This window comes from Rhinichthys klamathensis, unplaced genomic scaffold (genome assembly GCF_029890125.1).
Source record: "Rhinichthys klamathensis goyatoka isolate OS25496 unplaced genomic scaffold, OSU_Roscu_1.1 h1tg000221l_1, whole genome shotgun sequence".
NCBI lineage: Eukaryota > Metazoa > Chordata > Actinopteri > Cypriniformes > Leuciscidae > Rhinichthys > Rhinichthys klamathensis.
The window spans coordinates 272,343-294,178 of NW_026606745.1; the positions used below are offsets into that span (position 1 = coordinate 272,343).

The window sequence follows — 21,836 nt, forward strand, 5'->3', positions numbered from 1 at the left end:
TGAAACGGAGCGAGGTTAAAGGATAGTTCTGGGTTCAACACAAGTTAAGATCTATCAACAACATTTTGTGCAATAATGTTGCTTACCACAGAAAATAATTATGGGGAAAAACATCCCTTAAAAATAAAAAGGGTAATTGAAATTTGTATTAATATAAGAAATATATATATACACACACAGACATACACATATATACATGTATATGAATATTATATATAATGTGTGTGTGTGTGTGTGTAAATAAATGTAATGCTATTTATTTCCCTGTTAAAATTGAATAGATAATAAATAAAATATGTAAATATGAATAAATGTATTCAATTTGTTAATAAATATGTATTAAAATGTTAAATATAATAATACATTAATATATCAATATATCAAATTAATGTTTCACTGACAAGTCTTAAGCCTAGTCCAGACTACAATGCTTGTTTGAGCTGTTTTAACTGAAAGGAACTTGCATTAGCATATCTTAAAAGATGTCAGTGCCATTGTTTTGTCTCTAGATGCACATCAGTAATGTTTTTTTTCTAAGGCACATTCATAAAAGCCTCATAAAAGCACATTCATAAGGCCTAATCCTGGCATAATCTAAGCCCTGTCTGTGAAACCAGGCCCAAAAATGTAAATTTGTATAATATATTTACTTATTAATATTATTTTTCATATTTGCCTGTTATAGTTTGTGGATGAATGGGAATTCAGAATTGAATCAATAATTAATAAAACAGGAACAAAATAAATGTCTTAAATGTATACAAGTAAATATTAAATATCAATTAAAATGAAATAAAAATTACATAATAATAATAATGTTACATTTATATAGTGCTTTTCTGGGTACTCAAAGCACTTTACATATGGTAGGGGGGAATGCTGGGATTTTTTTTATGACCACAGAGATTCGGGACCTCGGTTTAACATCTCATTCGAAGGATGGTGCTTTTTGACAGTATAGTGTCCCCGTCACTATACTGGGGCGTTAGGACCATAGACTGTAAAAAAATATGGACGTAGTGTCTGTGACGTCACCCGTATGTTTCTGAAGAGCATTTTTTAAGCCCAAAGTGGGCGGAGCCGGCCGTCATAATCTTGTTAGCGAGTCACCGCGCAACACTCCCGGATAAACGAAAATGGGTAAAAAGGCGTGATTAGCTGAGGTGAGGTGACGTGACGGCTAACAGACAGCAGACAAACGGCTAGTAGTAACAGCAGTGGCCACACCCTTAATTACGCAGAACTTTAAGGCTTAATACAATTTAAACGGATGAGTTATAAACAAATTCACCCCCCTCACAGTTGTCATAAAGGGCAAAATTAGCTTAATAGACCAAAACCACTTTTTGCACCAGGCTGTAAACATTTTTTTCTGCTGTAAAGTTGGTCAATTTAACATGGCGGGGTATATGGGATTGACTCTCTTTTGCAGCCTGTCTCTAGCGGCCAGTCGATGAATTGCGGTTAAAGTCACTTCCGTGTTGGTTTCAAGAGAAAGACAGGAAGGTTGCCGCTTGGTCAGGACCCACACAGACCACAGGGTGAGCACCCCATACTGGCCTCACAACTGAACTGAACTGAATTTTAAACTGAACTGAAAGTGTCTCACCTTGTCTGCTGAGATCTCAGGAGGCGATTCCTCAATGCCCAACTCCCTGCGCTGTTCAGCCCTCACTTCAGCATAACTAAGACAAAAAAATAAATAAAACTAAGAAATTCTCTATAAAGAGTAGCACTATGTTCTGCTTTACGCTTTATAGTGTTGTGCCTGGTTAGGATTCAGTGTAAAACCAAAAAAATGACAGTTGTTCCATTCTTGTTAGTAGTTATCCAATCAAACTTTGCATGTTCTGAAAGTCTCACCTGACCACAGTGTGTGTGCAGACGATGAACTCAGGCCGCGAGTTCCACTGGTGGTAGGTGATATAGTAGTGAGTCTGAAGCCAGATCCACTGCTGACCTTTAGTCAGAAAACGGTAATAGCACGACTTGCCCTTACCATACTGCATCACTACAGAGAGAGAGAGCAAGAGAGTCAAAACTAAAGACAATGTCATTCATACATAATTTTCAAACTTTAGAAGTAGGGAGAGACAGGTACACACAAATACAAACAGTAATTCAACTCACAGTGTTCATGGCACTTGGCCAGAGTCTCCAGGTCATCCACGTGATAGTAGTCGTACCCTGAAGTACCCAGAACCTCAAAGGGTAGGTAACCTATGATGGGAGGAGCCCTGCAAAACATAACACAAACAAATTCACATCATCCGCATGCAAAAGACGTTCATTGACTTGTCAGTCATGAAAAAGATTTCAAATAGTCAAGAAACTCCATATAAAAGACATAATTCTATAACCTAACTGTTTGTTAAATAATATGAAACTGTGTGACTCCTTTGTGTTTTGCCCATTTCAAAAACACAGAAAAATCCGTCAAAATTATTTGAATTTGTCAAGTGCCTGAAAAAACCCTTGTGCGCTTCATCCGGTATACCACTTCTATGACATGTAATTATTTACTTACATTTTTTCCAGGTTAAACATTAGTGCAAAGTCTAACAAGACTAAAAAAATAAGTTTAATTAATACTCTTGTTAACGAATACCCTGGAACCATTTATATCTTTTCATTGGTGATATCAATGTTAAAAACATGTTTTAAAATTATTATTGTAAAATTATTTTAGAGGTCAAATCTCAGACTTTGACAAGCTGCACATGGTGATTTTCCCAAATAATAAAAGTTAATCAAGTTATTAATTTACATTTCAATGTATTTGTGTTCATATTCACTCACCTAAAATATTTTTAGGAACACCATACTAATACTGTTTTTGACCCCCTTTCGCCTTCAGAACTGCCTTAATTCTACGTGGCATTGATAAAAAAAAAATGCTGAAAGCATTCTTTACAAATGTTGGCCCATATTGATTGGATAGCATCTTGCCGTTGATGGAGATTTGTGGGATGCACATCCAGGGCACGAAGCTCCCGTTCCACCACATCCCAAAGATGCTCTATTGGGTTGAGATCTGGTGACTGTGGGCGCCATTTTAGTACAGTGAACTCATTGTCATGTTCAAGAAACCAATTTGAAATGATTCGAGCTTTGTGACATGGTGCATTATCCTGCTGGAAGTAGCCATCAGAGGATGGGTACATGGTGGCCATAAAGGGATGGACATGGTCAGAAACAATGCTCAGGTAGGCCGTGGCATTTAAACGATGCCCAATTGGCACTAAGGGGCCTAAAGTGTGCCAAGAAAACATCCCCCACACCATTACACCACCACCACCAGCCTGCACAGTGGTAACAAGGCATGATGGATCCATGTTCTCATTCTGTTTACGCCAAATTCTGACTCTACCATCTGAATGTCTCAACAGAAATCGAGACTCATCAGACCAGGCAACATTTTTCCAGTCTTCAACTGTCCAATTTTGGTGAGCTCTTGCAAATTGTAGCCTCTTTTTCCTATTTGTAGTGGAGATGAGTGGTACCCGGTGGGGTCTTCTGCTGTTGTAGCCCATCCGCCTCAAGGTTGTGCGTGTTGTGGCTTCACAAATGCTTTGCTGCATACCTCGGTTGTAACGAGTGGTTATTTCAGTCAAAGTTGCTCTTCTATCAGCTTGAATCAGTCGGCCCATTCTCCTCTGACCTCTGGCATCAACAAGGCATTTTCACCCACAGGACTGCCGCATACTGGATGTTTTTCCCTTTTCACACCATTCTTTGTAAACCCTAGAAATGGTTGTGCGTGAAAATCCCAGTAACTGAGCAGATTGTGAAATACTCAGACCGGCCCGTCTGGCACCAACAACCATGCCACGCTCAAAATTGCTCCTTCCCATTCTGACATTCAGGCCCTGTCCACACGGACACGGGTATTTTTATAACCGTGACTTTTTTTACGCGGTTCGGCCGTTCGTCCACACGAAAACGCACTGAAACCGAACATTTTTGAAAACCCCTGCCAGGGTGAGGATTTTCAGAAACGCCGGTTACAGTGTTGTCGTGTAGACAGTGAAACCGGGGTTTTTGCCTTGCGACGTCAGAGTTTGCGCCGTTACCCGCTGTGTTTGACGTCAGATTTGCGCTTCTGATTGGCCAACGTGGCTTTACGGTTAATGTTTATATCGCCGCCTGCTGGCATGGCATGCTCTTGACCGCGCTTGATAGCGTGTTTTTACGTTTTCATGTAGACGGAGACCGAGCATGTGTGGACGGGATTTTTTGTTAAAAACGCTGTAGGAAAAACTCCGGTTATAAAAATACCCGTGTCCGTGTGGACAAGGCCTCAGTTTGGAGTTCAGGAGATTGTCTTGACCAGGACCTCACCCCTAAATGCATTGAAGCAACTGCCATGTGATTGGTTGATTAGATAATTGTATTAATGAGAAATTGAACAGGTGTTCCAAATAATCCTTTAGGTGAGTGTAGTTGTGAAAGATTAACATTGAAATGTAATGATTTTCATAAGTTTTAAATATTATAATTTATTGATTTTAATCTGATTACTCATCTTATATTCACCGGTATGTGTTTTGAGATTATACTGACACCACATCTTTAAAACAAAAACAAAATAAAAAACATTACCAGTGTCTTCTTTTATGAAATAAAATAAAACAATAAAAAAGCAAAAATGCCAAGTTGTACTTTTTGACTAGAAATGTCAAGATGTTTTATAGGAGAAAACTAAACTGAACTGAAATCAAACCTGGGAACAGATTGTCAGGCATTCCTTGAGTCACATGTTTTAGTATAAAATGTTTTAGGATAAAAAGATCTGAAGCGCCACTAGCTTCTGCTGAACAACTGATAATGTGGAAAATCGTATTAAATCGCTTTAATATCTAGCATCTGTGCCGATTAAACTGAATCCTTGATTTGAACTATATATAGAGTAGCAGCAGCACCAGCAGCTATTTTTCCAAAACGACTTGTCTAAATTCAGTATAAACCTTTCCAAGCATAACAGTATAAGATTTTATAGAGAAAATTATGTTCATGCTATTCCAGATGTACAAGCGCTTGAGCCCGTGGGATGAATGTGAGCTATTGATAATTCCGAGATATACTGTCTGCTAACAAAATGTAAGCATGTACAATAAACACATGCTCAAAAACTGAGAAAAATCTTAAAAGGAAGCATCAAGGTCTGGGTATACTTGGTTTTCCGCGTTCCACTCCATCTCCAGTAAACTCCTTTGGCCATGAGCACGGAAAGACATGTTCGGCGCGTGCGCACTATCTAGTGGACTTTGTTGTCTAGTGGACGCTGTTGTATGCGCACCGTCTGCATAGACACAAAAATTAGGCTGCACGTGGACAGTGATTTATTTATAACTTAATATTTTGTACTCACAATTTGTATTATTTAGAGCTTGGTATTACTAGAAAAATGTATATTCATTATAAAAATGCCCATGGAGTTTTATGATTTTATTAATTTATGTGACATTTACATTAATAAAATAAAAATTAAATTAAATTAGGCTACCTAAAATGGGCTACCTCTTTTTTGAAGGTTTTCCAAAATAGTGTGAATCCTGGTTCTTCAAAGGAAACAAACAGTTGTTGCGAGGGTGAATTAAAAATATCTTATACCTTAGTCTCTCTGAATACTCTATTCTGATTGGCTGGAAGGTGTACAATGAAACCGTTTAATACACAGGTAGTTCCAAGTCAGTTTTATCACCGTTCTATTACATTAATATGCTGTTTTCGTTGAAGCACACACACGCAAACGTCACTCGGAGATCATGCTGCGCCTCACACACACATACATTCAGGAGCACAGAAACTGCCCTGCGACTTTTATTAATAAGATAGCTTTGCTACCGAATTGCTACATTATATTTCTCAGCAATGAGGGGGTAACATTGCTGGTTTTGAAGTAATTAAACTCACAGCTTCGTTGTTAATAGAGGGAGACTCTGAAGAGATGAAGGTCTCTTTCTCTCTCTCTCTCTCTCTCTCTCTCTCTCTCTCTCTCTCTCTCTCTCTCTCTCTCTCTCTCTCTCTCTCTCTCTCTCTCTCTCTCTCTCTCTCTCTCTGTAATTTATTCAAAGAAATTCTATAATTCATTCATTCAAATAAATGTAATCGTGCACACTTCTTTACTTTAGTCTTATTCAAAGCAGGCAGATCTTACTAGATCTAAAGAGCAGTAACTGACTAACCATAATTTTTACCCTTCCAGTCATCTATTGCGCTGCAAATATTAATAACATCTTTAAGTTGTCATTGCTGGCAAATGACCATGGTATAAGCAGGATAATCCATGGCTCGGTGCTTCGAGTCGGGTGGTTCTTTGCCTAAACGTAGTGCATTAAAATCGGTTAAAGCCGTAGATTATGCCATACTTGATTGGCCATATTTTAATGTTTGGTTTGTCTTGTTTTAAATCATTTTAAAGGATTAGTTCACCTCAAAATGAAAATTTCCTGATAATTTACTCACCCAAATGCCATCCAAGATGTTCATGTCTTTCTTTCTTCAGTGGAAAAGAAATTAAGTTTTTTGAGGAAAACATTTCAGGATTTTTCTCCACACAATGGACTTCAAGCGCAACCAACATGTTGAAGTCCAAATCAATGCAGTTTCAAAGGGCTTTGAAGTGCTTCAAACGGCTCTGCACGATCCCAGCTGAGGAATAGGGTCTTATCTAGCGAAACGATCGGTCATTTTCTAAAAAAAATAAACATTTATATACTTTTTAACCACATTTGTTCGTCTTGTGCTGGTCTGCGACGCGCCAGGGATTACGTAATCACATTGGAAACGTCACGCATCACGTCATCTAAGTTATTTGTTTGTGTACTCCGGTTCAAAAAGGCAGGGGAAGGGCGAAAAATTCCATCTCATTTTCTCCCGTATTCTCCTCCAATTTCAAAATCGTCTGACATCTTTGTTTTAATTTATTATTATTATTTAAAAAAAAAAATTTGTGACGTTTCCAACGTGATGACGTAATGCCTGGCGTGTCGCCGACCAGCACAAGATGAACAATTGTGGTTAAAAAGTATATAAATGTTGGGTTTTTTTTTTAAATGACCGATCGTTTCGCTAGATAAGACCCTATTCCTCAGCTGGGATCGTGCAGAGCCGTTTGAAGCACTTCAAAGCCCTTTGAAACTGCATTGATTTGGACTTCAACACGCTTGAAGTCCATTGTGAGGAGAAAAATCCTGAAATATTTTCCTCAAAAAACTTAATTTCTTTTCCACTGAAGAAAGAAAGACATGAACATCTTGGATGGCATTGGGGTGAGTAAATTATCAGGAAATTTTCATTTTGAGGTGAACTAATCCTTTAAGTCATCTTGAGGCCCTTTTGAAAGTTTGCCGAGGCCCCCTAATTGAGAACCACTGCACTAAGTTTACGCCAGGCATTAAGATCTAAACCATATCTGCTTCCGGTTAAGTCGTAGTAGAGTAACACTGGCAGTGTCAATGGTAATCTGTCACCAACTTAACTGTCAATCAACCATTGTGCTAAAAAAAATTGGGTTTGAAACGTTGATGGTTACACACAGCTTAGAAACAAAACAAAAAACTTTCAAAGACACACCCTTTGCTGCACGCACGTGTTAAGATCAGTCACATAATTTGCTTCTTTCTCCTTTCTTTCTCACTTTGTATTTTATTTCCTTCCTTCCATCTTTCCACGTTATTTTCTTCCCTTCCTTGTTTCATTTCATCCTTTAGTTCTTTCTTTTTCTATCTATCCATCTATCTATCTATCTATCTATCTATCTATCTATCTATCTATCTATCTATCTATCTATCTATCTATCTATCTATCTATCTATCTATCTATCTATCTATCTATCTATCTATCTATCTATCTATCTTCTGTCTTTCAAAAACTAGTCACACACTGACATAGTTATTTAGTCATGAAATCAGAGACCCTGTCCTTGAAATCCGATCGCAAGTAGTCACAGGTGACACGCATTCTAGTAAGTAAAATATGTTTCATCTTATCTCTAGTGATCAGATCACCTGAGACAGATCTTAACATCCGATGTAAGCAAGGTCTAAGTGGAACAACAAACTAGCAGAGGTACTCTTTAGTTTTACTGGAGGGGTAGATGATGCGTGCTCTTGACAATGAGCTCATAGCAACACAAAACCAGTCGTGAGAACAGATGAGGTTTGTACCTGTGGTCCAAGAAGAGGAATTTCCACTCTAAACTGTGTCTGGAGGTGAATTCCTCATTGGGCTCCTCTACAGTACACATTTCCTGTCGAAACAGAGATTATAAACAGGACCATTCGAACTTATGAGCACGTCTAGCAGACAAAAAAAAACGAGAACAGAAACCAAGTGACCTACTTCTCACACTGAGTGTTTTGTATGCTGGTCATTTATCAGTGTCTTCAAAAACAAAGCTAATTCTTGCACAAACATGTACAGTGTCTATCAACACACCCACACACACATTCATCTTTTGTCATGATGAAAATGTACACAGCAGATCTCACTGAGGTTGTCACTGTCTGCCAGGCAAATGTTAGAAGTCACAGGAGCAATGAGAAAGTGCTCAACCCACCTTGATAAACTGAGGTTTGGCTAACCTCACAGTTGCTATGAAACACACTCTGTCTTCAAAAGCAGGCCTCAGCGATCGCTGGATCACTCCCTCAAAGCCGTTACGTGTTGAGTTAGGCACTAAAGACAAAAAGACAAGCGAATCTTCGTAAATGGAAGTTTTTAGAAATAATGAACAGTAAGCTTATTTTCTTCAGCCTACCACTAGGGGGCAGCAAACTGTGAGGAACCGTCAAACGTTTTTTTTTGTATTTAAAACAGCAAGCTCCTGCAGTGTTCATTTTAACACGTAGTTAATGTTTTTTGATGAAAATGTCTGTTAAATTGAGTCAATATTTCATTATCATATTCATGCATTTTACTCTCACTAAAATGGGAAATGTGCGCGCACACACATTTTCATGTTTTATGGGGACTTTCCATAGTCATAATGATTTTTATACTGTACAAACTGTATATTCTATCCCCTTACACCAACTCTATCCCTAAACCTACCCATCACAGAAAACTTTCTGCATTTTTACATTTTCAATGATGAAATATGATTTATAAGCTGTTTTCCAAAAAAATGTACCCACAAGAACAAGGATTTTGGATATTGCCATCTTTGTGGGAACATTTTGTCCCCATAATCTAGGGTTTACCAGGCCACCCACCCACCCACACACGCACATATACAAAACTGTCATGGTATCTCTCTGAGAAGTTAAACTACCATTCAAATGTTTGGGGGCAGTACGATTTTTTTAAAGACATTTTTAAGAAGTTAATACTTTAAAGGGATACTCCACCCAAAAATAAAAAATACTGTCAGCATTTACTCACCCTACAATTGTTGCAAACCTGTATGAGTTTCTTTCTTCTGCTGAACACAAAGGAAGATATTTTGAAGAACGATTGAAACTTTGGCACCATTGACTTCCATAGTATTTTTTTTTTCTACTATGGAAGTCAATGGTGCCAAACAACTGTTTGGTTCCAATCGTTCTTCAAAATATCTTCCTTTGTGTTCAGCAGAAGAAAGAAACTCATACAGGTTTGCAACAACTTGAGGGTGAGTAAATAATAAATAACAATAATAATTTTAATATAAAAAAGAAGTCTCTTCAAATTATTAATCAGCACAACTTTTTCAACATTGATAATCAGAAATGTTTCTTGATCACCAAATCAGCACATTAGAACCATTTCTGAAGGATAATAATTCACAAAAATATTCTAGTAAAAATAACACGTCAAACTGTGACAAGTTTTTCCATGATTTAATTGTTTTAAAACATTTATTAATGTGTCAAGCATTAAGCATATAACGTATTTTTTAACATAAAATATAACATGAAAATTGTCCTTATGAAAACCTGAACTTATGAAATAATAGCATATAATTAGAATCCTTAGGTAAAATCTACTTTTAAATTTTAGTTAAAATGATTTAACTGTCATTGTGGAGTGTCTTTTTTGTCTTATCTTTATTGTTGCGGAAAACAAAAACCTTCATTAACAAACATTTTTATCAGTAATTTAATCGACAAAACTGCTTCCTGTACTTATAAATACATCTTAAAGGTGAAAGTTTTAATATTCCACCATCAACTATAATTAAGTCTATGTGTAAGTTGATTCCCCTGGGGGGAAAAGTGTGAACACAGCGGCTCTGTATATATACACACACACACACATCATTTTTGTAATTATGTTTACTGACACAAGTCAAATTACACACTTCACCTCTAGCCACAAATGGTAAACTTTCTGTCTTAAAATCTGGGTCAGAAGCCTGTTTCTCTGGCACACTGGCTTTACACAACACTTCCTATTGAAATAATGATCCTTGCTCCATCTTCTTTCATAAGAAGCACAAGCAATCAAGCACTTGGCTGGGTAATTCAATAAATGGATCCATATGAAAGACTCGGCTGATGCCGCGGGTGCTCGTTTTGACACTCACCAGTGTTGAGGGACTTAAAGTTTCCGATGAACTTGACATACTCATAAACGGGCGGCTCTTTCGGGTCGATCGTGCCCCGGAGCATGTGGCAACAGAACTCTAACTGGTTCTTTGCTGCAGGGAAGCAAACAAAACAAAACAAGAAAACAGCATTAATGAGCTCTAGTCTAGTCTCAGAAATAAGAAAATAACAGAGAGAACAGAGGAAACAGAATGAGAATGAAACCAATGATTTGGTCATGAGGAGATGATAAACATGTATGAGAGTGATTCTTACTCTTTAGATAGTCTGGGGTGAGGGTCTCTCCTTCCAGCATGTGTGTGGACAGGGCTTTATACACCTCCGAATGCTCACCAAGAGGGAGGAAATTCAACAGATTCTGATCCACAAGATCAGACTGAAAACACAACAACATACTTTGTCAGTATCTCTCATACTTACACAGTAAAGTTGCATTCACGTGGACAGTGTTTAAATTGCTGGAGGTGGCGGAGTTATTATTTTCTAGCAAACATTCTGTATCAACCATTGTATTCATAACTGATCAGGTGGCGGACAATTGCACAACCTTTAGTGGTCGCCGCATTGTGCCACTGCTCATTTCCATTTAATGTTACAAAAAATTCAATTTCAAATAAAAGCTGTTCTTTTGAACTTTCTGTTTACCAAAGAATCCTCAAAACATTTATTTACACACATATATTAAGCAGCACAACTGTTTTCAACACTGTCAATAACAAATATTTCTTGAGCGGCAAATCAGCATATCAATACCAATACCAATTGCTCCCATACCCCCAATCGCTCCCTGGGCACCGCAGTGAATGGCTGCCCACTGCTCCGGGTGTGTGTGTCCACGGTTTGCAGTGTGTGTGTGTCTTCACTACTCACTGCTCCTTATGTGTATGCACTATCTTAGATGGGTTAAATGCAGAGGACAAATTCCGAGTATGGGTTACCATACTTGGCCTTCACATCTCACACACACACAAGAATGATTTCTGAAGGATCATGTGACACTGAAGACTCGAGTAATGAGGCTGAAAATCCAGCTTTGCCATCACAAGAACAAATGACATTTTTGATTAAAAAAAATGAAGTGTGTTCATACTCACAGGTAGATGTTCTAATAAAGACGTAACGCTTTCTGAGACGTAGATTATGTTGCCGTCCGTCATGATGGCCAGAAAGAAGCCATCTAATGCCTAAAAGAATAAAGCAATGAAGAATATCCATAATACTGTAGTTTTAGCGTTTACTGAATTAATACACATGAGTAGGGGCTTTAGGCAAGTGTGTGTGTACCAGTAAGAGAAAGTCCTCACCTCCAGCATCAGCTGTGTGAACTCCTCATTGCTAAGAAAGGGCGGCTTCCAGTCCTGACGGATTTCACTCGACTCAGACTGCGCAGCAATTTCTGATGGTAAGACAATACAAACAACAAGAGTTCGGTTTCAAAAACAGGAGGACAAAGTTTACATTACAAGTTTATTTTCATCAGGTTAATAAACTAAATGTCTGATTAATTATAAATTGTTTACTTTAGTTATAACAGAATGAACTCAGTGCATAATAATGATGTACTTGTCAATATAAGCACCGTAAAACCGGGTTTTTATAGTTTTGAATCTCTTTCATAAATGGTATCGTCCCCAAAAATAATACCAAAAGCAATCCTTCCATTTGAGGAATATAGGAGCAACTAAAAGATGTCCTAATTTCTTTGGTGGTGCCCGTTAAATCTTTTGTCTGCTGCACTAATATTCCAATTTGTTGTATGCAGACTAATTGTTGTATGCAGACTTTTGTCTATCAATAAGAATCAATATCAGAAATATCTATATGTTGAATGAGAAAAGCAAACTGTGGTGGAGGTTTTACACGTTTTACATGTCATCAGACGGCTCCTTCCTGTCTAAGTGGATGGTTCTTGGCCAGAATACATCGATAGTAACTAGTCAAGTAAACAATTACAGAGAAAAAGTTGGATGTCAAAAATGTTGGATACATTATTGATTGAAAATATGAAAATGGTTTAGTTTTCTTTTTTTTCTTTTAGTCAATGAAAATATTAAGTTGACTTGTATTTTCAAAATGATAACTGATCTAAAACACATGACAAATCGAGATCTAAAAATATCTGGGATAACTAATAATTGGTATGGCACTGCAGTAACCTTTGTGCTTGCGCAGGAAGTCGATGCTCTTTTGTAGGATGGTAGACTTGTCCATCTTGCGGGTGTTTCCCGGCAACATGGTGCCCAGTTCCTTGATGAGCACATTGAACTGGTCTCGCCTCTTCTTTTCCGACTTGTTCCTAGATACTCTGTCGGTGGAAAAACAAGAGGTGGAAAATTCCAATCAGTGGAAATCAATCGTTGACTTTAAGATAATAAGATAATGACATTATTTCATTGGTATTTCAGAAGCTTTCAAAGTCACAGTTGAGCTCTAAACTGCACCAGTGTTAATTTTGTCAGCAAATTTTGATTTAGTTTTAGTCTTAGTCTTTTGACTAAAATGCCATTTAGTTTTAGTCATATTTTAGTCATCTGAATTGTTTTAGTTTTAGTCTAGTTTTAGTCGACGAAATACAATAACATTTTAGTCGACTAAATCTACAGTAGATTTAGTCGACTAAAATATAATGGGTTTAGTTCAATTGTAATGCGTTAATTTAGAATTTCTCTAAAATTTCCAAACCCATATACTCCCGGAGAAAACATCTATTAACCTATTAATATGAATGATTTTTAAGTTTGAACATGCAATACAGATACAGATTTAACTGCTGTTACTTAAAAAATATCTTAAAATGAAATAAAACCACTTTTCCTAAAGTACAACACAGTCTTCTTTACAATGAATGATATATTCATTCCTTATAACTACTTACACATCATTCTTTATTCTTTCAAGCAGACATATTTATTTGTATGAATTAAATATAATTAATCCTTATTAAAGCTATTAACAAACAGTGAATGCTTTTCTCTTTTTCTTTTGTTGCTTGATCAAAATTAAGGACACGGACCGCATTAGGTTTATTGCCACTGTCACTTTAAGACGTCGGATCATGTCCAATGACATGCGGATACAATTGCACTGATGCACATCCGACACACTCACAGTTTAAGACATAACCAGCATAGTTACATGAATACTCTCCAAAAAGGACATTTAGACATACTGTTGTGTATTTCTCCATTCAGACACGAAAGAGAGCTCAATTCAGTAGCCTACTCGCGCGCTGTAGGTGTATTGTGCATGACTGCACGCTTCGGGTTAGGTGTGTGCGCACAGAAAACCGCACCGAATAGAGCTCTTTTTTGCATCGTCACTCTTATTCAGAGATCTATATGTCTGCTCTACTCATTCTCCCAGACGTTCACATTTTTTAGCGTTTTATGACCGCGGGGTAGATCACGTTACAGTAGCCTACAAATGTGCGCATCTACCACACACGCAGGACATCAGTTCTGACGGATCGCTTCCCAAATCGTCACTATCTAACATTTTCGTCTAGTTTTTATTCGTTGACGAAAATGTCAATAGATTTTCGTCATAGTCTTTGTCATTTAAAACTAGGTTTTATTTAGTTATCGTCTCGTTTTCGTCTGTGAAAAAATGTCGTTGACGAATAATTTTCGTCGTTATTTTCGTCAACGAAATTAACACTGAACTGCACGTCATGTAACTACCTATTAATTCTTCAATTCACCTCTAAAAGTGATAATGGGACACTATCTGATATGAGAAAAATCTTGCAATGCTGAGAGAAACCATTTCACGGTTCTGTGATTGTATACAGAAGATGAGGGTGAATCTGTGCACTCAGGTCTAAACAGTCATAACTAGGTCACACTTAAGTTTCTATTCCTGATGCAAAACCACTTTAGATATACTACCGTGGAAAAGGACTTGTCTATACAATCCTCTAATAAATCATGTTTAATCCATTCTTGCATGAGATAATGGAATGAGATAATGGAATGAGGGGTTGTCTTGGGTAAGAGAAAGAAATTCCCGTTAAGCAACCATAATCATAATGTTTTGTTTGTATAATCACCTTTTTGCTTTGTCCTTCTCATCTTCTTCCATCAACCCATCAAAGATACTGCTGTCATCCCTGAAAAGAGACCAATAGTAAAAGCGGTTAGACCAGCTTGACTAATGTGAGCTCTACCTAGCTGGATCAAAGACAGCTTCATTCTTCACCCATCCCAGTGTTAGTGGGATTGTTCCCCAAAAAATAATAATGAGGAACATGTAGTTATCAAGCTTTCAAACAGGGCACAATAAGTCTTCTGAAGTCATATGATAGCTTTGTGTGAGGAACAGGCTGAACATTTAAATCATTATTCATTGTTCAATGCTCACCAAAAAATAAATATTCTGCCAATTAATCATGCTTTTCTAAACGCATAAGACCAAAACTTTGATCTTACTTTTTAATCAAAGTCTTCTGAAGAGACATGATCACTTATATGATGAACAGATTTAATATAAGCTTTTACTCGCATATAAACACTGATCAACGCTAATTCATAGGGCACATCAGATATGGTATCGGAAGCTCAAACATGCTTGGATTTCTTCTACGAAGTTTTATGAACTTTTTGAAGCGTCAATGTTTTTGTGTTCACTGGAGGGACAGAAATCTATCATGTTTTATTATTAAAAATATCGGTCACACTTTAGATTAGGGTCCAGTTCTCACTAATAACTACGATTTTTGCCTCAATAAACTCCTACATTCGGTTTATTAATGTTTGCAAGGTAGTTAAGTTTATGTATTAGGTAGGATTAAGGGATGTAGAATATGGTCATGTAGAATAAGGCATTAATATGTGCTTTAAAAGTACTAATAAACAGCCAAACTAAACTAAAGTGTTACCAAAATATCTTTCTTTGTGTTTCCAAGATCAACAAAAGTCTTATGGGTTTGGAACGACATAAGAGTAAGTAAATGATAACAGAATTTTAATTTTTGGGTGAACTGCTGAAACAACAAATCATGAACAAATCATTCGGAATGGTTTTATGAACTGCAAGATCAAACTCAAAAGGACAATTAATTCCCTGAATCAAATATTGCTGATGCTTGAATCATTAGCTTGACATTCTTTTTGTCCCCATTCATTGTAATTGCATGGATGCATGGAAAAGAGTGGCCAGAACAATCTTCAACATGTCCTCTTTTCACTGGGGGGGGGGGGGGGGGGGACAATCATGCAGGTTTGGAACGACATGAGGGTGGGTAAATGAGTGAGCGAGTTAATGAGGAAATATAAAAACGACTAAACCGAGAAAATGTTTAAGCCATTTCTTCTGATGCCCCACAATATTTCATCATAATCAGATCAGGCAATAAATCATTGATAAAACAGGCAGCAGGTCAGCAGTGGAGGTGGCAGTGAGAGGCGGACATAAAGGTCTGTAGGGGCGCTGTGTGTGTGTGTGTGTGTCAGTATATATTTAGATACCCAGTGTTCTCTGACTCAGCTGCTTTGTGAGCACAAGACAGAAAGCGAGACCAGCTGGTCATAGCAGAGGATCTGAGAACAGTTTGTAATAGTTTGGGTTTGGAAAGACATGAGGTCGAGTGAGTAAATGACAGTTTATTTATGATCTTTTTAAGGTCATCTCAACACGACAACAGTCACTCTGTCTTTTTCAGCTTTGAGATAATTGGTCTTTTGCACAGGGTGTTCAAATGTGTGTCTGTCTCTGGAACAGCAGAGATCATAATGACCTTTCATTTATTGTGTGTAGGTATATATACAAGTCCAATGAGTGCATATGCAACCATATGCAACCATACGAGTGTGTATTTGCAAAGTTACAAATTAATGAGTGCAAACAACAGGCTGGGTAAATAAACCAATGTGCATTTTGCTCTGCCGCTGGGTGTCCATTACCAACATTCTTACATAAACAATCCAGAATTTGCCCCAGTCCATTTGCATTAATGGTTGTGGGTGTGTGACTGTGTGTTTGAGTGAGGAAGCACCCACTGCTCTAATAATGCCACATAATATGTTCGATATTATTGCTGCATGTGACTGAAAACTGCATTTTCAATTTAGAATACAGATATGCAGTTTAAGAGGAAACAGAAAAAGAAAATAAAGTTTAAAAAATATGCAATAAATGTCTAACATCTATAAATGATTCTAAAAATACACTGACGCCATTTGGCTGCCAAACTAAATTTTTTTTATATCAGCTCTGTGAATCCAAAGCCATCTGATTAAAATGGTGTGTCCGCACACAATACGAAGAGGTAAGATTGACTAAGAAAATTTAAAAGAGACAATTAGTAAGAAAGGAGTCAGAAAAAGCTAAATATTTTCACCTAATTTCAGTTTACATTGTGAAGAGAAAAAACAGTGTAAAAAAGCCCATAAAATGGCTTGCTGAGCAGAGTTTTTCCCCGTATTTATTTATTTTTCTAATTAGGGGCTTGCAAAGGGCTTACAAATGCCTTGTCTTTAAAAATAAAAATAGCCACTATGTTTTAGTCAGCACTATCATTCAAAAGTTTAGGTTTGGTAAGATTTTTTTTAACGTTTTTGAAAAAAAGTCTCTTATGCTCATTAAAGCTGCATTTATTTTATAAAACAAATATAGCAATGATTTAAATTGAAAATAACTGTTTTCTATTTTAATATATTTTAAAATGAAATGTATTCCTGTGATGGCAGAGCTGAATTTTCAGCATCATTGCTTCAGTCTTCAATGTTACATGATCCTTCAGACATCATTCTGATATGCCGATTTACTGCTCATGAAACATTTCTTATTAGTATCAATTTAGAAAACAGTTGTTTTTAGGATTATTTGATGTTGAAAGTTGAAAAGAACAGAATTGATCTGAAATATAAATCTTTTGTAACATTATAAATGTCTTTATTGTCACTTTCGATCAATTTAATGAGTCCTTGCTGAATGAAATTATTTCTTTCTTTCCAAAAAAACATCCTTACTGAGCCCAAACTTTTGAACAGTAGTGTAAAACCATAGCCACAAACCATGATTGGCTACTTTCTACTGCTAATCAGAATTAGAAGGTTTTATGAGGTGTAAACATTCATTAGCAAGCTTTTTATCAAGGGAAAAAAAAACTGCCCACGCCCATGAGCGCAAGATGAGTCATCTATATTTTTTGTGCGTTTTGCTAGAAGAGAAAGACTATATGTTAAATGCATATAAGTCAACTTTTAGGAGTAAACTAACATACATATATCAATTCTTACATTTATCCATCACAAACAAAAGAGACGACACATATTCGTTGAACATAAGATGCATTTAGTACGTTTTCCAGCCTTTGAGCCGTAGTACCATCACATTATGTATGAATTGCAATTGAACGCTTCGGTTGCATTTGAAGCCACACACTCAACATTCATCATTCACTTCCAAATGCGTCACTGCGTCTGCCACTACAGCCTCGTGCGTGACACACAGCCAGCATTAGAGATTGTGTATCGGCTCATGACTGAATGACCTCATTCCACACCTGTCTTTAGGCTTAAAGTTGCTGCATCTAAAAGACCCTCCACACAGTGACAGGATACACACACACTCGCACAAATTAAAGTGAGAGGAGAGCTGTAATTGTTTTGAAGACACAAACAAGTCCATTAGTCACTGCACACTCATTGTGTGGTATTTTCTTTCTCACACAATCTATCCGACTAGGCGACTACCCTAGGAACGACTTGTTTTGAACATGCACCTCATTTAAGTATACTGAAATTAAGCTAATTTGAGCTAATTTTATACTGCCAAGACAATGCAGTGCTTGTGTATTAATTTCACAGTTCTCTCTCGAACACACACACACACACATAGAGGATGTGGATGGCTGATTATTAACTTTAATAGTGTTTGTGTCGTGAGTGACCGTTTTAATTCGCCATCTTCCTGATTCCAGTAAAGCAAACACAGCAACAGTTGACCACAACAATGCAATAAGGATGTCAACTGATGCCAGAGATCTAGTTTCCAAGCACAGCATTTATCACAATGCATAAACAGAGGCTCGACGTGCCTTGAATAGAGTGGTGCAGGAATGACATCACTTTGTAGGCCAAAACACGGAAACGAGTTATCAAAGTCAATGTTTTTTTTTTTGAATGGGGTTTTGGTTAAATGGCTGAAATAAGGTCTGTGGTGAACGCCAGCTCAAGACACTTTCACATTTTACTCTAAATCAGTACTATTTTTGAAGCTGTTACTGTAGATGTCTTGAAAAAGGCGGTTGCTAACAAGTGGCTAAATGGGACTACAGAGGCTGTTGAGGAGACTTAACGTCATCACGCCGAACAGGTAAACTTTTACAGTTGCTTTGTACGCTTTTAGAGTTCGTTATGCTTATAGTTGTGCTCTTATAAACTATTCTAAATCAAACGTTTTTTAGATAAAAACTGAAAGAGTTGTCGGAAGCTTAGTGATGGTGACGTTGAAGTTGTGGGACCGCTGTGTGGTTCGTTTATAGCCTACCTTTAGCTTTTTACTTCTGGCGACTGCATTTAGGCTTCAAAATTCATAAAAGTTGTGTTCATCTGTGATAATTATCTTGATGGACAAAACGTGCAAGTATCATAAACTTTTGTTGTTCACAGAGCTTTTTTTTGCGATAATCCAAAAGCCTATGGGGAAATCCTATTGGGTTTTTGTCGAGGGAGCCAGTGTGATGCTAACTGCCTGTTGGCTCTTTGCGGAGGGTCAATTACCCTTGATGTTTATTATCAAATGTTTATTATTATCAAAGGACTAAAAAGAGGAGTATATGTTATAGTGCTGCATGTTTACCAAAAGGCATAAATTTACTGGCACTGGCAAATATTAAGACTCAATATTTAACTAGAAGCCAACAGGAAAACATCATTTAGCAGTGTTGGCCACATAAAGTAGACTTCCTGATTGGCCATTGTTTTTCAAATGAGATCCAAATGGCAATGTCAATGCCCCATGCTCATTTAAATTAAAGGTAAAAATTTAATTAAATTTAATAGAATTAAAAAAAATGATGCTGAAATTTAATCATGATGCTAAATTTAATAGAGTTAAAAAAAAATGATGCTGAAAATTCAGCTTTGCCATCACAGGAATAAATGAAGTAAGTAATGTACACATTATTCTCAATAAAACTTAAGTGTCCCACTTCATCTGTATTCACCTTAATTGCAAATTTTCCTCAAGAGTTTTTAACGCAGCCCAGAACTGTTCAACACACATTTGACCTAGATTTACTCAATGAAATGTTTAGCAGTGGATATCAGAGATGTGGACTTGAGACTCCTGACTTAAACTCAAGTCCTATTGCTTAGTCCTTTTGCCTGGCAAACATTACAATACTTAAAACTAACATTTGGACAATCACAAGAAGTTGTGACTGAATTTCACCCAAGTTTCTGTCAGATGGTGTTTGGAAAGTGTCAAATATGTGTGCGGATGAAAAATATCAGGTTTGACCATTAAAAAAAATCATCATTAACTTCATCAGACATCCCAAAGTACAATGTCTGAACAAATTTGGTTGTATCAACAAAAAAATATGTGTCATAATGCTGGAATGTAGAGTACATCATCGAGCCCGCTGGATGTTTAACAAGTAATGCTGAACTAAGTTTTAGGTTTTTAGTCAAATTTAATCTGACATTTACTTGCCCCACTTATGTGCATATTTATATTTTAGCATATTTTAAAACTTAAACCTGACATAAACTCTATAACATGAGATGTGACATGAATGGCTTGAGAATTATTGACAGCTAAAAACCAGAGAACCTTGACTAACAAACTGTGATGTGTCCCAAAGTCATAGTGGTTCAAATGTGTAAATATTAAAAAATGCAATCATGATAGAAGTCTAAATGTATCCGTTTGCACTTTAAGGGCCTGGTAGTTTCACTTTGGCTTAACTGTACAGCAGGTCAGACCAGTCCCATCACTTCAGGATGAGCGAATATGAGTGCATAACAGCTTACCACATAAAAAAAAAACACTTTAGGTTTTATTAATTAATATTAGTAAAGTACATTAGTTAACATGAACTAATAATGAACTGCACTTCTACAGCATTTATTAATCTTAGTTGATGTACATTTCGACATTTACTATTATAAAAATCAAAAGTTGTATTTGTTAACATTAGTTAATGCACTGTGAACTAACATGAACAAACAATGAACAGCTGTATTTTTTATAACATTAACAAAGATTAATATATATAGTAACAATTGTTAATTCATGTTATTTAATACATTAACTAATGTTAACAAATGAAACCTTATTGTAATGTGTTACCAAAGTTAATTACAAACTCAGACTGAATTTGAACAAAAAGCGCTATTATAATGAAAGATTTACCATAATTAAAAAAAGAATTAAGAGTTTCAGTTGGTTATTTTTATTATATTATATTAAGAATAATGTTAACTGCTGCATATTAAATATCAAAATGCAATAACTTCTTTCGATGTTGCGGAATCATATCATATTTATTATCCAGTACCAGGATATTGGACATCTGGATTTGAAATCGCATGAAATCGGATAAATAAAAATATTACAAAATAAACAGCAAAGAGCACATTTATTGTGTTATTTATCTGGCATCAGATAAAATATTAGCTAAATAATAATTAATAATATGTGTATAATAAATTTGTAATTTCTACATTATGATAAACTAAATAAACTACTAAAATAAATATTTAATATGTAATTATTTCCTTAAGCAGCTTATATTGCTATTTGTACTATTGTAATTATATTAACATGCAATGCATGTAATAAAAACGCTAGTATAAAATGCAACTCAGTATGCTTAACAGCAAATATTCAAATTTGTTAAGAATAACAAATAAAAAAATATATATATTTTAGATAAAAAAAAATGGGAAAAGAAAAACAAGTACTTCTCATCCCATGTCAGAGGTGTGGAGCTTCATTCTCACATGCTGCCTTTTTTTTCTCCTCACTCAAATCAATCAACACAAACCACAAGCAAAATTCGTACAAGTTAAAACGACTGTGTAAAATGCATATGAAATCCCCCAGTGTTCTGCCTAGAACGTGTCCTGTGTGAAGGGCCACTGAGAGCTCACGAGGGTCTGAGAGATGAGAGGATTTCACTGAATAAGGTAAGAAAATACAGATTGTTCAATCGCCATTAGGTGAGATGGTTTTAAGTCTCTGTTTTCGATCGTAGGTGCCACTGCCATCTCCAGTTACTTCACCTGGAAACCTTTGAGAGAGGAAAATGGAGCTGCTGCTCTATTCAGCGTGGCGGTAATCCAGAGATTAGCC

At 36.5% G+C, this 21,836-nt stretch overlaps 1 protein-coding gene across 3 annotated transcripts in view; it reads right to left on the minus strand.

Moving 5' to 3' along the window:
• clocka (clock circadian regulator a) overlaps positions 1–21,836 on the minus strand; it is a 79,906-nt gene that overhangs the window by 10,514 nt on the left and 47,556 nt on the right. For all 3 annotated transcript variants that reach the window (XM_056264416.1, XM_056264414.1, XM_056264415.1), the window contains 11 exons: positions 14,581–14,640; positions 12,689–12,837; positions 11,837–11,928; positions 11,627–11,716; positions 10,788–10,908; positions 10,511–10,624; positions 8,564–8,682; positions 8,172–8,254; positions 2,131–2,237; positions 1,864–2,011; positions 1,610–1,685 (listed from right to left, as the gene is read on the minus strand). In XM_056264416.1, coding sequence (XP_056120391.1) covers positions 1,610–1,685; positions 1,864–2,011; positions 2,131–2,237; positions 8,172–8,254; positions 8,564–8,682; positions 10,511–10,624; positions 10,788–10,908; positions 11,627–11,716; positions 11,837–11,928; positions 12,689–12,837; positions 14,581–14,640 — 1,159 coding nt within the window. The remainder of the gene's footprint in view (positions 1–1,609; positions 1,686–1,863; positions 2,012–2,130; positions 2,238–8,171; positions 8,255–8,563; positions 8,683–10,510; positions 10,625–10,787; positions 10,909–11,626; positions 11,717–11,836; positions 11,929–12,688; positions 12,838–14,580; positions 14,641–21,836) is intronic.